General features: G+C 39.5%; 1 protein-coding gene across 1 annotated transcript in view; it reads right to left on the minus strand.

Moving 5' to 3' along the window:
* Positions 1–1,777: 1,777 nt before the first annotated feature.
* MSANTD1 (Myb/SANT DNA binding domain containing 1) overlaps positions 1,778–17,101 on the minus strand; it is a 35,860-nt gene continuing 20,536 nt past the window's right edge. The window contains 2 exon segments of the mRNA XM_054203390.1: positions 1,778–2,018; positions 12,131–12,415. Of these exon segments, the coding sequence (XP_054059365.1) occupies positions 1,778–2,018; positions 12,131–12,415 (526 nt within the window).

Here is a 17,101-nt window from a genome sequence, read left to right on the forward strand (position 1 = left end):
TTTTGCTACATGTCAGCTATCACCCTATCTTTGCGGAGTCAGACCAGACACTTTTTCCAACCACCCGATCACCGTAGTAAAGATGGAGTGAAGGAAAGTTATTTCATTTATACTTCAGCAGCCACCATTTTCTGCAGGTTCAGTCTACTACATTTGCATTACCCTGTTACCATGAATTAAACTGTGTAGGAACGGGGCACATTTACATACTTAATCATTCTTAATCTTCATACCTGCAGGATCTTCTAAGAAATATTTCCATATATTATTAAGTTACTTGGTGAGTATAACCTTTATCCTGTTCACCAAGCATAATTACAGATTAATAGTTGGGTCTGGTTTTAAAATAGTTTAGCTAACATTAGCTTAGGTGACAATACATTAAATTATACAGGAAAATACAGACACCTTCAAAAATAAAGTTTCAAGAGAGGAAATTATAGGACATTATTTAATAGTGGGAATGGAAAATGGCCCAAGTTCCTAACGTTAATTCTATACTTTCTATACTTCTATATCTGAATCTAACACAGTGAAAGCAGAAGAAATATGTTTTTCAAGGAGAACGCAAGAAGAAATGGTATATAGGAAATTCAGCTGATGAATTTTGGAATTTATGTTAAAGGATATTTCAATGTTACATTTCACTGAAGAACCGAACACTTGGTACATCATCCTAACGATTTAAATGCAATCCTTTATGCCTCCGGCTCCCTCTTGTGGTGTATCAATGTTGATCGGCCTTACAGACCACACCTTCAAACATCTAATTGCATACCGAAGTTGCACCACGAGCAAATACCACTGTAGAGATGTTGAATGTTCTTCATGACTTCCATCTCTACGTTTTGGGGTCAGTATAGGGGATCTCACACTGCAATTAAGAATTAAAAAACTTTGACCATGGTTATCTCTCCCAGTGTTTTTCACTGTCCCAAAGCATACTATCTGCCCAGCAATAATAAATAAGTTTCTTCTTTTTCTTTATTTCATTTGATAGATTATATATATATATGTATATACACACAGTACAATATTTTTCTTTTGTGATCAAGAATAAATGAGAGTTTTCATTGCTGGTTGTTCATTAAGTCAACAGATTCCAGTTAATAATGAAAAAAATTAAACATTTAATATCAAAAGCAACTTCAAGTATCTTCTATACATTTTAGTATTCAGTATATAGTAAGGTGGTTTGGGGGTTTTCTTTTTATATCAAAAGTGTATTTGAATAGACTATTTTTACCCTAATACTTTAGAGTACTATTCATATCAGGCATGGAGTTTAAAATTATGTATCTCATAGTCCCAACTAGCTCTTCACAAGAACCATAGGTCACTTGTACAATCACGGTGTATGTTTCAAAACAGGGCTTAATCATCAGCAAAGTCAAGATGCAATTACCATGTTTAGAAATGCACTATTTTGTTATCCTACAACAGGTCAGGCTATATTCCTTGATGTGAAGCAACATATAACACCACTGTTTGTAAAACAATACCTGACCTAGGCATAAGTAGTATTGAAGTTCCCAGAGCTATTAATCCCTTAACCTTTCCGTATAAAAATAATTCAATTTAGGCATTTATTGCACTAATTTTATCATACTGGATAGCTCTCACCCTGCATTATCTCTTCTCTTTGCTTAACTAAGATTACACTAAGGTTTTAATTTCCTTGGAAAACCTGGGAATAGGGCAACAGACACACGTATGGTGTGCAATATAGGGATATCTATAATATCAATAGTAATCTCAGAGGCATTCACAAAGGAAACTACACATTAGATTTGGAGATCATTTTCTCCAGTAGATTCATCATTCTCTCCTGCAACTGTAAGCTTTGAACTTGAATGATGTTTTGCTGATCCAGAATCCTGCGCACTTCTCTACAGGTTTCTTCCATAGCTCTACTCAACTTCTTTTGTTCTTCCAACATGGCCTCCATTAATTTTAGCTTCTTCTTTTGGAAGCTGCAGCTTTGCATTTTTCTTTTCTTAACTGGTCTTTCTTCAGCTCTGAAATATGAATATTTGTTAACAATTAAACTCATATTTATATATTTAAAAAATAATGTTAGAACCTAAAATTTTATACTTCATTCTTGGCCAAGCTATAACCTAGTCCTATTTTTAAACCCCTCTGTGTTTTCCAATAAATTTCTTCTCAAGTTCACGCCAAAACATAAGTATTTACTGTATTATTGCATAGCGTTACAGACTGTAAAAAAAAGAAGTTTTTAAGTCTCATTGTTTTTAATAAGAATTTTCCCTGCAGAATACTAGGCATCTTTTTTTTTGCTTGTTTAATCTTGACATTTCTTATACATTGAATTTATAAACTGTATTGGGAGAGACATTTTGCTCATCTGGCCATTATTAAAGCTGCAATAACCATCCCATCCGCCAGAGAACATGCTGCACTGTTATGTGTTACACTAAGTTACAGCTTGTTTTTTAATGCATCGCATCACTAAGGCTGGTCCCACTACAGCATACTAGTCTCAGAATTTGCCCTTGCACTGAGACACAGCAGTTGCACTGACCACTCATTTATATATACCATCACAAAACATAATCGACATAAAAGTTTAGCAGGATACAGCTTACAAGATTCCCTCTTTTCTTACAGGTCACAGATTGATCCCATTTCATATTTGCTTTTAGAGGCATTTGCCAGTTGCACTTTAAGATCTTTTTTTTAATTAAATGTATTTGTCACAAATACAGGATACTGTGCCTACCTTCTTCTCATATTTAGGTTAATGACAAGTTTTATCAAGTAGGACAACTAACAAAATAAACCATACTTCCCTCAAACTCCTAACATTTTAACGGACATTTCAAGTACACTGTAACCCTCTGCTATAGTTTTGTTTTCGCCATAATATAAAGGCAAGACTCTGTATTCAATACAGTGATTAATTGCTATTTGGATTTTAAAAAAGTTCTTCTGAAATTCAAAAATAGTATTTGTAGCCTTTGAAAACACCAGATTGATGAATCTAAGGCTGTCTGTGTATCCAGTCATGTTGAATGTCTCTGAATTCTCTCAGGGTATAAAAGTTAGATAAACATGTATCAAATTGTACGTCCTCATCTGTAGTCTGTAGAACTACCATGTGCAATTTAGGTAATATTTTAAGAATTTCCTCTATGCTGCATCATGCTGAGTTTCTGTATTGGAAGGAAGAGATAAACCTAGCAATAAAAACAGTGCTTTCATGATGTAGAGTTCACACGGCTGTCCTAACTTGGGGTGACAGTGCAACACGTGAATTCAAAACCAGCCTATGTGGCATACAAGTCAGAACACACACGTGGATAGATCTGTTTCTCTTAACCTGTAATCTAAGAAAGAAGTGTGCTGAATTGTGAGGGAGGAAGAAAGGCAAGTAGAAGGCAAATGTGCAAGTGAACCGCACATCAGAAAAACCTGCAGTTACAGCTAGATAACTTCTTTTCTAACTTAAAGTGACAGTCCACGTGTTCATTTACACTTTTTGTAACTCCAGACTGGAGTCCCCAACATCAAAGTTATCTGATGGTGGGTCTTGAAGTCCCTTCACACAAACAGCAATCTCAGTTGTGTTCTGCCAAATACAGTATCCTTTCTGGGTGAAATGTAATAATGAGACAGCACAGTGGTGACTAGTATGCCATGTCAACGCTTTGCAGATTTCAAGACGTCCTTGAATAAGGATACCTTGAACTCTTAAGGAATGTGTTTTTATTAATGTGAAGAAGGGGAGTGGGGAGAGAGGTCACTTGGCTGTGGCAGATTTGTATCATAATTTCGTTCATGTTCTTACCCTACTGGACAGGATTTGTGCAACAGTGACTGTGACATTCAGATCTCTCAGCAAGAGAAATAAACAATCCTAAGCACCTGAAAGACTTAACACAAATATAACAAAAAGACACACGCCCCTTGACATTTAAGAGTGCAATGACCCAAAAAGTGTGAGGTCTATGAAAAGAAACAAATGGATTAAATTAAATGCTATTAAAATACAAGAGAAAAAAATTCAGAATTGGTCTTGAGGGAAATTGTTTGAGTAGTGTTTAGTCATTTGAATGTGATGTCCCCCTGTCCATAGGTAAGAAAGAAAAACAATCTTCCTTTATAAATGTACACTAAGATGGTAAACGAAGACCACTGGCTTTTAGATTATCCAAGAATTTAAAGTTACTTGTACGATCCAAAGGTCTTTAGCACCATTACACTGCTATGATGATGCTAAGGAAAAGGAAAAGCCATCATCTTTATGCTAAACATAACTTTGGAAGGTATACAAAATAAACTCACCTTTGTAGAATCTATATATCATATTTGATTTTGAGCATCAAATATAATATATATAAATTATATATAAAATATATATGTAAATACATGCTGCTGTACTCAAACTGCGGGTCAAGCTTATAGCTGATCACTGAGATTATCGCAGCCAGACAATCCTGCAAGAATGGGTCTTGCATGACAGCAAATTCTGTTTCCCCCATTAAATCTAAGGGCCAGAATGATTTGAAATGTGGTTCTTAAAGAGGTCAAGCAAGTGGAAAAGTTCTACAACAGTTTAAGGACAGCACTGAATCTCTTATTCCAAGGTTCCCATCACTGCACTCACATTCACAAAGAATGCATGCTTTGTGGCAGGCAGAGCAAGAAACTTTGACTAAAATAATACCATCATTTCAGAAAGTCACCTTTTGAATTTAAACTTGTCTTCACAGAGGATTTAAATACTGAAAATGCGATGGATCTTTATCCTCTTCCCTATAGAGTACTAGAAAGTAGCTACAGTAAGACCTCTTGTCTGAAACAGGTAAGAACTGGGTCCAAGAGCAACAAGAGGGCTTGCGTCTTATCAAAGTAAGCGCTGGTGATAATGGTCCTTGATAAGGAATGAGAGAGAAAACCTGAGGCACGTCAATGGTACTGAGCTGCACTGAGTACTGCATGACTTTCTTGGCAATTGTGGCTACCGTTTGTGTTTTAATTTCAATTGAAATAAAAAAAAATAAAGCACCATAAAAAAGGAGATGGAATGATTTGGATTGAATGATTATTTTTAAGAGAAGAAAAAAAAAAACCTCTGAAGTGTTGTCCTAGAGTCTGTACAGGATTTTATCTGTTTTTCAGTTAAACAAATGTGGTCCATCAAAAACCTGTGAGACACATAACCATACATCCAAGACAATAACTGTCTTGCGCAGCTCCAGAGAGGAAAGAGAGGCAAAATGCCTGGTGGTGATGGCAGCTATCTGGGGAACTGTATCAGCAGTATCTGCAGTCTGCTAATAACCGAGAAGGTACCTGTTGACAAGTTCTTGCTCAAAATTGTGTTTCAGCACAGAGAAGTTCCCCCAAAAGCCAGGGCAAAAGGATTCTTCAAGGTTTCCTAAGTACTCTCTCTGTTTCTTTACAATTAACAAGCAAGACTTGGTAATTAGACAGCCTTAATTGAAAAGAAATACTTATTTCAGACAACCCTAGCTTTGGTGGTGTTCCAAACCTCCTTTTCTCTCCAGCCATAGTGACTATCAGTGAGAGGGTTTTATGATCACTCACAAGTCCATAGTAAGGACTTAGAATTTACAATCCTCTCTTCTTGCAGGATAGCTCTCAAAGGAGAGCTCTTGAGAGGGGGTCTACAAAAGAAGGGTCTAAAGAATCTAATTTACGAGTAAAGAACCCTCAGCAACATGAAACAATGTAAAATGTCCAGTGATGCCTGAAGGAGTCATTTGAATGCTGAAGTGTTTCCTCAGATATTGAGCATCTTTCTTGAGAAGTTCCAGGTCTCCTAGGTAGCATGCCAGAGAGATCTCTCCAGCGTCAATAACTTTTTATAACAGCAAGTCAGGAGGGAAGCAGGGATAGGAATATGGGTTCAGCACTGAGTAACCCACCAGCATCAGTATCCTCAGGTAGTTTCAGCTAGATGTCTAGTTTGGCAATCTATAGGCACGAGCATAAGAAACGATAATGTTGGCTGTAGCGAACACCAATCAGTTCCTGTTGCTGATTCTCCATGTTGCTTTCCTGTGCAGCCAACACCTCTGTGACAATAGGGGTGCAACAGATCCTGACGGCCTCCACAGCCTCTGCCAAAGAAGTATCTCCAGTCTTTGCCAAGCCTAGTCTCTGAAGGTAGATTTTTGACATCTGGAGAAAGAGGGGTCTAGGAAATCCAGGACCTCAAATACAATCTGCTGATAGTCTTGGGCCTCTAATGTCTACGGCAGGGAGCCTCCAAGAGAATTTGCACTGGTATTCCCCTGACCACACACACAAAGTGTGGAAGAGCTCTGGCATTGGTACCACGTTCCAAGCAGGACCTTGCAAAGCTAGGGGTTTTTTGTATGTTGTAGGGGTTTTTGTGTGTTGTAGGGGGTTTTTTTGTGTGTGTGTGGTTGGACTCGATGATCTCAAAGGTCCTTGCCAACCATGAAGATTCTATGATTCTGTTTCCACATTATGCTCCAAGACAGACAGGCAGGGTTCAAATTAAGCAAACCAAGGGAAAGAAAATGTTCCCTCTCATCTAGGATGCTGAGCAGAAATGACAGTGTGCATTGGGGACCAGGGGGAAACAAAGCAAAACCTCCAGATATAATTAGGCAAGTCTCAAATGTATTTGCTGTCTACCTATCTAAGATCAATTTAATTCACTGTTCAATTAAAAGTTCCTTGATTGATTGCCTACACTCACCCAGTAAGGCTCAGTTCAGGGATGTGTGAATAATTAATGAAGCAGGAGTTGAATACAAAGAGTAATCTGTTTGCCAAAAATGTGATACCTCCACAAAACCATAGAAACAATTCTTCCTTTCTGACTACTTCATGGCAAATGGGTCTCCAGTACCATCAGTTTGTGGAATTTATGGCTTTCAACTACTAATAGTTGTTTCTGGCTTGGTTCTGCTTTTTTAGGTACATAAAAATCTGAGTAGGTCTCCATAACACATATCTTTATGGAAAATAATTAACAATGATCTGGAAATAAATAATATTCATATCAGAGACAGCACAAAGACCTTCAGAATTTGGGGACTGAGAATCGGGCTACCTGGATCTTCTGGTAAACTAGGCTCGTTCAAATACAGCCAAATGCATTCAGGAATTAATGAGGCTCATCCTTGAAGTAAAGGGTAGAAAAGAACCACAAAAATGGCTTGGAGCTTGGGCAAAGCATCTTGCTATGATAACAAGTCTGCATAATGAGTTACGATGCACTACATAATGCGCATAGCCTAAAGCTCAAACTTCTTTGTAGATGCTGCCCATTCAGATTTTAAATAGCCATGGCATAATTTTAGAAAGATTGAAGGCTTTGCCAAAACTGTTATTTCCTGAATTAGCATCCCCACCAAGTTTTAATGCACTTCTATTAAACAATTCATATCTTGGTTAATTCATGTTACCAATTCTTACTCTTTCTCTGTGTGTAAACCTTCTGTATCAAATTATTTAATCTACATTTAAAAATAAAAGAACACCAAAGACGGTATTATCATGGTACAAAACTACCTTGAGGCAAAAAGTGAAAAACACTGAAAGGATCTCCTACGTAGTGAAAATAAACATAAGTAACGTCTGAAAGTTTAGTTCACTATATTCACATTAGAAACAAGACACTGGTTTAAGCAAGAGATTAACCACTGGAACAGATCCCTGCAGGGAAGAGTGAATTCTCCATCTTCTGAATATATCAGATCTAGACTGAATATCCAGTAAAAAATTTCCAAGAGTCAAACAAATCACAGAGACAAAGAAATGGAGGACAACAGAGACGTGGGGCTCCCAAGTGCAGTAGGCCTCTGCTGAAGGGAAGCATGTCACAGAACCCCCTCCATAACATTTCTGGGCTCCACACCAGAATAACAGAATTCAAATGCATGGATAGTATTTAACAAGAAGTCCAACTAGGTGACATGGTGGTTTTATTATGGTCTGTTAATCTATAAACGTAACTCTCACACCCATTTTCAGTACGATAGAAATGGCAGAACGGATGAAGTCTGAACCACATTCACAGTCTGGATAATTATGTTCTGTCATTACTTTAACAATGAAAATAAAGACTATAAATTAGTCCACATGGTGAAAAAAACACTGTTTTCAATTAGATAAAAAGTCATTTATAGTGGTGTCGGGAATTTTTGTTTTAAAAGTTTAAGCTGCAGTACAGACTCTGCCACATTGCATTATATTATCTGACCATAATAGAATAATTCTATTATTGTCAGATGTTTTATGGACATTGCAGTATAATACAAGCTTTGTTCAAGCCCAAAAGCAGTTAGAAAAATACTAAAAAAATACCAGGCACCCCATTAAAGGGAAACAGGGATTCCAAATGTTTTTCTCATCTGCAAATTGCAACAAAAATAAAAATTAATTCCCATGTTAATTGTATTATCACTAACTAGCAAAATTTGGCATTTGCAAGAAGGTCCCACACTCAAAGAATTTCAAATAAAATGAAAAGAAATCCAGTTTCATCTATTTTCGGCTTGAAAGTATGTATGTATTGATTGAAGTATAAATCTTGACATTTTTCTTTATCATGAAAGCTAAGCATTAAATTCAATACATTTTTTTAAGTTGAAATTTATATAGCCAAGTAGCCTCCTGCTATGTTCAAGAATACTGTCGAAAATACAGAGCTGACACGCAAAAGCTGTGTTTGAGAGTTTAAGGGAATAACAGAAAAGTTTTCATTAGTTTAATAGTTGACTTAAAAAAAAGTACTGTTTGAGGGTTTTTTTCCACTATCCATTGTTGCCATAACATTATGATTTTTATTACTGAAGAAAAAAAAATCCCATAGCATAAGCTTACTTTGCACACTTGACTGATCTGTGTATAGTCTGCTTCATAGAAAAATAAGGAATATACAGTTGTAAAATATACAGCTGTAAAATGCATCTGTGTTTTACATATAGATATGTGTGTATATTTTTCAAAATATGTTTCAAAATAATTGTTTTGCATAGCCATCAAGTACAAAAATTGAGAGGGAAATTGAGGACCTGAAACATTCTTTTAATTTCAAATGCCAGTGTTGTCTTTAGTTCCTTTTTTGAATCTATTAGATCAACTGTGTACCATTCAGAGGCAAGGGCATTTACAAAAAAGCCAAGATGGACTCAAATTTTATATGCCAATTCTCTTCTCTCTTGTTGGCTATTTCAAAGAGTTTTTTCAAATACAGGATGAGACTCTAATTGCTTAAGCTGAAAATTGCTTCTCAGTTCATAATTTTCCATTAGTAACTCTAAAAGAATTATCTCCCTTGTCTTACCATGGCAGCTCTAAGTGATTTTAACCCATCTGATATCATTAGCAAGCGCTTTATTTCCTTCTGGCCAAGAAAGGGTTTCCTACCCTTCTCTCATTTGTCAGACTAAACTGAACAGATCACAGCTGTACAAGCTTTTCAAAACCCTCTATGAGTATTGGAATACTGCTTTTCCTCTTTCCAGATACGTGCCTCATTAATATCACAAGCACTTGCCAATTTTTAATCCGATCGCAATACTCACCTAAAATGTTACACTAATGTCTCAAGTGGTATCTACTGCTCAAGTTTTTCCTATTTTTAATCACATTAGAACTGTATTTTAACTTGTGAATATGTACTCTTGCTGTTACATGACATGCACAATATTATATTGCACAAAATTCTTTTACAGTAGAGACTATGAGAGCATGGCTGCGTTGGTAAGTTAGGGAGCAATGTCTTACGGAAGTCTTACCACACTGACAGCTGACCTACCCTTTCCTCCAGTTTCCAAACCCTGTTGCACAGCCACCTTTAGCAGGTGGCAGCAGCCTGACCTGCTGCAAGGACAAAGCGTCATTACCTGCCAGACAGACTTGCAGCCAGTTGAAAGCCAGTCTCTGCCATTAAAGGCTAGATTTAAATCATAGAATCATAGAACCATAGGGTTGGAAGGGACCTCTGGAGATCATCTAGCCCAACCCCCCTGCCAGAGCAGGGTCACCTAGAGCAGGTTGCACAGGAACGCGTCCAGGAGGGTTTTGAATGTCTCCAGAGTTGGAGACTCCACCACCTCTCTGGGCAGCCTGTGCCAGTGCTCTGCCACCCTCACAGGAAAGAAGTTCCTCCTCATGTTTAGGTGGAACTTCCTATGCTCAAGTTTGTGCCCGTTACCTCTTGTCCTGTCACTGGGCACCACTGAAAAGAGCCTGGCCCCATCCTCCTGACACCCACCCTTTCAGTATTTATAAGTGTTGATAAGGTCCCCCCTCAGCCGTCTTTTTTCCAGACTGAAGAAACCGAAATCCCCCAGCCTTTCTTCATAAGAGAAGTGTTCCAGTCCCCTAATCATCTTGGTAGCCCTTTGCTGCACCCTCTCCAGCAGTTCCCTGTCCCTCTTGAACCGGGGAGCCCAGAACTGGACGCAGTACTCCAGGCGCGGCCTCACCAAGGCAGAGTAGATGACCTGCAGTTTCTAAATTGGCCAAGTAAAGTTAAAATATTTTTTACTAGAACAGGTTAGGTAATTACCTTGAACAAAGTAAAAAAAAAAAATACTGAACCTGAAGCTAGCTAAAATGCATTATAGCCTAAATTTTCCAGATCTTATCGCTATGGAAGTAATTCAGTTAGAGTGGCTTAAGTCCACTTCAGCTGCAAATGAAAGCATCTACATGAGCGTCCATGTGCAAGCTGTAAGCACAATAGATAACGCATTCGTGGTTGATTAGCTTGACTTCTGTGATGGCTTGTCTACGGTCTGCAGTGAAACCTGGCGTGGTGACCTCTGTCCTCCCCTACCAGTCACCTACGGTACAAAATCTGTCTTGTCCTGGAGTTCTCCCTAAGCTGAAGAAATTTAACTTCTGGCATTTTTTAAAAGTCTGATGTTATCAAATAGTCTAGTGAATAGACTATACCTCATGCGTGTGGAAAAATGACCTTCTAATTAAATTTTATTAAATAATATTACTGGAAATCAAATTACGAATTGGGGGCAAAAGTTATTGCATCAGAAATGTGATCTTGGAGTCTGCAGATCCTAAAATCAAGAGAGACCATGTATCAGGGATATCAACTACTTACAATGAACTACAATGAAAAAAAAATGTTGCTTGTGAACAAAAAGGTTGCTACAATTCAAGAATTATGTGCCATAATATATATTTGATTGCAAAAAAAAAAGCTTTAAAAATAATCAGCTATTCAAGGACTATTTGCTTAAATGGTTGAATGAATTTACCCTAGGTTTTATTCATCCAAGAGCAGGCTTGGAAACAATAATCCAAACTTGTTAGGTTGGTTCTTGCAGCTCAACACCTTCTCAGTTGCATCACTGACAGATAATTTTACTGTTATAGTCAAAGCTTCACAGACTCATGATAAGGATCTCTAGGATCAACTTTTGTCCTGCCAGAAAACTGTAATCAACTCTTATTTCACACCACTCTGGATGAAAAATGAGACCGGTAAAGTCTAAAATTTGTATCAAGTGTACAACCCTGCCTTTTGTTAAAATGCCGCTTTCCAGAGAACTCCAATCTTATCAAAAAAGGAAACACATGTTTGCATTCTCAAACTAGCACTTACTTTGAAAAAGGGATATTCTCAATTGTATTTGAAATGTTGCAATGTACTTTCAAACTGCATAAATAGCATTTCAGTGTCCAGAGAAATATTGTTTGCATCTTTTCAGCATTTTAATAATAGCTGAAGCCAGAGAATTTTCAAACTCATACCAAAAGCAAAACTAGAGCAAGCCAAAAATCTCATCTAAGCAGTATGTTATATCTGACTGCACTGCAGAACTCTCTGCAGAACATGCCTATACTCCTATTACAAACACTGTACCTCATGTGAGCAGTGACATGCACACTGAGTTTTGGCAATATTATACAACTTTTTGGCCAGTCCTCCTACTCACTTCCAGCCTCTCATAAAGGAATAAAGAAAATGCCCCAATTCAGCAAAGTGGCTGAGACTGGGGAACAGATGTCATTTGTGATTTACAGAAAAGATACAACAGCTGTTAGAGAAAACTGTGCTCGGGTGTCCCCTTTACCTAGCAGATATGGTTCATTCTGTGAAATACAAGAAAGGGGGAAAAACAGATACTACCTCAGCTTGTAAGAAAGTAAGCTTGATGAGCTCTCTGAATGTTCATCTTCAAAGCACTCTTCCCTTCCTTCGTACGTAAACTGGTTATATGGCAAATAGAGAGGTGTGGACTTGGCTGATGGAGACTGCGAGGCCTCCGTCTGTGATGTAGAAGGACCTGGTTGCTGATTTTCGTGCATTTTCACATCGCTGTGGTCTGTCACTTTGGATAAGATCCTATCAATGGTTTTGTAGTAAGGCCAGTCAGGTGCAACAGTTTCACTGTCAGTCATGCATTTTAATTTCCTGTAAGAAAAGGCATACAACGTTAAATCTTTTTTTCTTATAAAAGTACTTTTAATACAGATCTTCTATCTCAAAACATTTGTTCTGGTCACATTTAGGTGTCGAACTGAATGTTATTAATGAGAACAAAATTAGACACTTTTTTCTTTTGATCTCCAGTGAAGCCTTTCAGTTTCTTTTCGTAGTTTTGACCTGTGATTAAAAGTTGCATGTAAACCCCAAATGGAATTCAATACAAATAAAGAACATTACAACCTCTAATGGAAACAGTACTTACTACGCTGGTTGTAGAATAATTTTTCTTCCCCTTACAGAGGGCCAGACTAACCAATCTGACAGCAGACCCTGACAACCAGAGTAGGCAACACACCACAGCCTTTACCAAACTCTGAGCAGACCTGTCCTTCCATGCTTTGAAGAATGAATATTTATTTTCCATGGTGAATACAAGTGGCTATAGATATAATTCATATTCTTTTCCTAATATTACCTAAAAGCTCTGAATTGCCTAGGTAAATATCCTAGTAACACCCATGAGATGTAAATGTCTGTTCATCTGTTACAGAATAAAGATCAGTGTAGGAAGAAGTTTAGGATTTCATTTATTTACACACACAAAAAAAGCAGCCCAATGAAGACAGTTAATAATGCATTATAAACAGCATGCACAAAAACCTTACAGTGAAAGGACCATCAACCATGACCTTGTCTTTCACATGCATCTTATCATGAGATCTATTATTCAGTCCTAACACAAAGTTCACTGCTATCCCACTTGGTAACTTGTTATTTTATTTACTTTTACTGAGAAATATACAACTGAGGTGTACAGATGAATTACACATCTCAAAGAAACTCCAGTGCTCAGCTAGAGTCCCCAGCTTTCTTTTTGTTTGCCTTTTCCAGTTGGGATCTTGTTACTCTCAATCAAAATGCAGCAAGGGAACACAACAGGAAAGGCAAGACCAATGACAAATGCTCCATTTTCATAAACCAGATTTCATTCAAATTAACAAAAAGTTGAACCAAATCTGATTCTCACAGCTAGCAAGAGGTTTCCATTCACAGAAAAAAGGATAAAAACTATTCCTGGACACCTGGCCCGCCCCCTTTCCTTGAAGCCTTTCAGGTTTTTCCTCCTCAGAATCCATCCTGCCCCCACCTGTCCTGCAAAGGATAGAATTAAATAACATGTAAACATGATAAAAATGGTGCCAAACTTAAAAGTGAGAACTTGAAGTTCTTCCTTTTAAACAGCTCTCAGTCTAGGGTAAGGGGAAATCCACCAGTGAGGAAAGAGGGCAGAAAGATTTGCTTAGATTTTAAAGCCATTTAAGGATTCTTCTTTCTTTCTCATCCTTGCAAGGTCTGATGAGCTTTTCCAGCTATTTAGAAATGCACACCATGGTCCTGCATAGCAAAGCCTCCACAGCCATCTGTATTTTTATGCCCTCTATGCATTCAAAATTTTAATTTCATACATGTTTCACGACCTACTGCTGCGATTTCATAGTCAGAGAATATCTAGCACAACGTACAAATACATGCATATCCATCCAGCACAGATACAAAATAGCTAAATACAGGGCTGACAGCAACCATCACTTGATACTGATTATTTTTAGTTCAATTGTTTAGGCTATTTGCATGAAAAACGTATCAATTAAACCACTATAAGCTACTAGCCAAGTCAACATTCCACAAGTGTTTGCCCATGTTGAAACCCCCAATACATTCAAGCAATGGGGTTTAAAACATTACCGTCCTCAGCTGCTCATTGCAACGCATTCACCATGGTCGGCCATCCCTATGGGCGAGACAGCAAAAAGCCATGCGTGAGGACATCTCAGCCACTCCAGTGCAAAGCCCAGCAGCTGCGCTGAGGCTTCACGGACATGGTCTGATCCTGGAGGACTGCAAAACACTGTGCCAAAAAGGACAGGAAAAGCTGAGAGCTGGTATTCTGCTGACTCTGCTTTTGTGTTTACCCTAGCATTAGGCCAGGGCCCCCAGGTCCTCATCAGCAGAGCTGCTGCCCAGCCAGTCCATCCCCAGTCTGTATCAGTGCAGGGGATTTGACCATCCCAGGGGCAGGACTTTGCATTTGTCCTTGTTGAATTTCACGAGGTCCCTGTCAGCCCATTCCTCAAGCCTGTCTAGGTCCCTCTGAATAGCAGGCCTGCCCTCCTATGTGCAGACTGCAGCCCCCCAGTTTGGCATCATCTGCAAAATAGTGAGCATGGACTCCACCATCTCCTTCTTTGGATTGTTGATATTAAACAGGGCATATCCCAGTATAAACCTCTGCAGTCCTCAACTTGGAATGAGACGCTAGGTAGAGTACAAGCCATTAAACACTACTCTTTGAGACCAGAGATCCAGCCAGTTTTTCAGCCAGCTGGTAGTCCATCCATTTGAAGTATAACATCCCAGCTTGGATACAAGGATGTCCTTGGAGACCGTGTCAAAAGGGTTTCTACTGTCAAACCAGACAACATACCTTGCTCTGCTGTCACCCACAGATCTCATCATTTAATCACAGGAAGCAAGCAAGTCAGTCAGATATGGTTCCCTCTTAGTAAATCCACTATGGCTATTTCCGGTTACCACCTTCTCCTTTACGTGTCTGGAAATTGCTTCCAAGATGGCTTGCTCTGTGATCTTCCCAGGAGTTGAAGGGAAGCTGATCAACTTTTAATCCCTGTTCTTGCCTTTTCTGAAGATGGGTTAAACAGTGGCCTGTCTTCAGTCCCCAGGGACCTCCCTCAATCTTCACAAACTTTCAGAGATGATTCCTGACTCAGTCCTTTTCTGCTGATGGTATTTACAGAATCACAGAATCTTCATGGTTGGAAAGGACCCTTAAGATCATCGAGTCCAACCAAACAACCTACAATCTCTGCCACTAGAGCATGCCCTGAAGTGCCACATCTAGACGTTTCTTAAACACCTCTAGGGATGGTGACTCAACCACCTCCCTGGGCAGGCTGTTCCAGTGCCTGACCACTCTTGCAGTAAAGTAATTCTTCCTAATACCTAATCTAAACCTCCCCTGCCGCAACTTCAGACCATTTCCTCTGGTCCTGTCATTATTTACTTGGGAGAAGAGGCCAACACCCACCTCTCTCCAACCTCCTTTCAGGTAGTTGTAGAGGGCAATGAGGTCTCCCCTCAGCCTCCTCTTCTCCAAGCTAAACATGCCCAGCTCCCTCAGCCTCTCCTCATATGACCTGGTCTCCAGACCCCTCACCAGCCTGGCAGCTCTCCTCTGGACACGCTCCAGCACCTCAATGTCCCTCTGGTACAGAGGAGCCCAGAACTGAACACAGCACTCGAGGCCTCACCAGTGCCGAGTACAGAGGCACGATCACTTCCCTGCTGCTGCTGGCCACGCTATTCCTGATACAAGCCAGAATGCTGTTGGCCCTCTTGGCCACCTGGGCACACTGCTGGCTCATGTTAAGCTGGCCGTCCACCAGCTATTTCGTCTAACCATACTAACTAACCATTTCGTCTAACCCTACTCCAGGCACACCAGGCTCAGAGATCTGGGCAGTGAAGACTGAGATAAAGAAAGTACAAAGTATCGTTGGCCTTATTACTTGCATCTCTTTCACTAAATCACCTACCCTGGTCGTGATTTTTGGGGCAACCCCCAGTATCAACAGAGCTTGGGGGATGAAGTGATTGAGAGGAACCCTGAGGAGAAGGACTTAGCAGTACTGGTGGATGAAAAGCTGTACGTGAGCCGGCAATGTACACTTGCAGCCCAGAAGGGCAACTGTGTCCTGGGCTGCATCAAAAGCAGTGTGTCCAGCAGGTCAAGAGAGGTGATTCTGCCCCTCTACTCCGCTCTGGTGAGACCCCACCTGGAATAATGAGTCCAGCTCTGGAGCCCTCAGCACAGGAAAGACATGGACCTGTTGGAAACGGTCCAGAGGAGGGCCACAAAAATGATCTGAAGGATCAAGCATCTCTCCTATGAGGACAGGCTGAGAGAGTTGGGGTTGTTCAGCCTGAGGAAGAGAAGGCTCCAAGGAGACCTTATTGCGGCCTTTAAGTACTGAAAGGGGGGCTTATAAGAAAGGGGGACAAACTTTTTGTAGGGCCTGTAGCAATAGGACAAGGAGTAATGGTTTTAAACTAAAAAACGGTAGATTTAGACTAGATATAAGGAAGAAATTTTTTACAGTGAGGGTGGTGAAACACTGGAGCAGGTTGCCCAGAGGGGTGGTAGATGCCCCATCCCTGGAAACATTCAAGGTCAGGTTGGACGGGGCTCTGAGCAACCTGATCAGTGGAGATGTCCCTGCTCAGGGCAGAGGGGTTGGTCTAGATGACTTTTAAAGGTCCCTGCCAACCGAAATCATTCTATGATTCTATGAAAAGTTTTCAGGCGTAGGTATTTTGCCTGAGTAGGTCAGTTGGTTTTTGTTTGAGCTCCACTGTGTACCCAGACCCTTTTTTTTTTTTTTTTTTTTTTTACGAAACTATCATGATTTTGAAGGGAGAGCTGTTGTTTATTATCTGCCCACACAGCTGTAGAGTTGCAGCTATATAAACCCAGGTATTTCTCTGGCTCCGAATGCATTCAATGGATACTAATTCTTCTACTTCTGACTGCTTACCATAGCTCAGGGCTAAAAAAAAAAGGATCACTACCAGGAGGTAGGCAAGAGAACTTTG

Source organism: Rissa tridactyla, chromosome 5 (genome assembly GCF_028500815.1).
Source record: "Rissa tridactyla isolate bRisTri1 chromosome 5, bRisTri1.patW.cur.20221130, whole genome shotgun sequence".
Taxonomy (NCBI): Eukaryota; Metazoa; Chordata; class Aves; order Charadriiformes; family Laridae; genus Rissa; species Rissa tridactyla.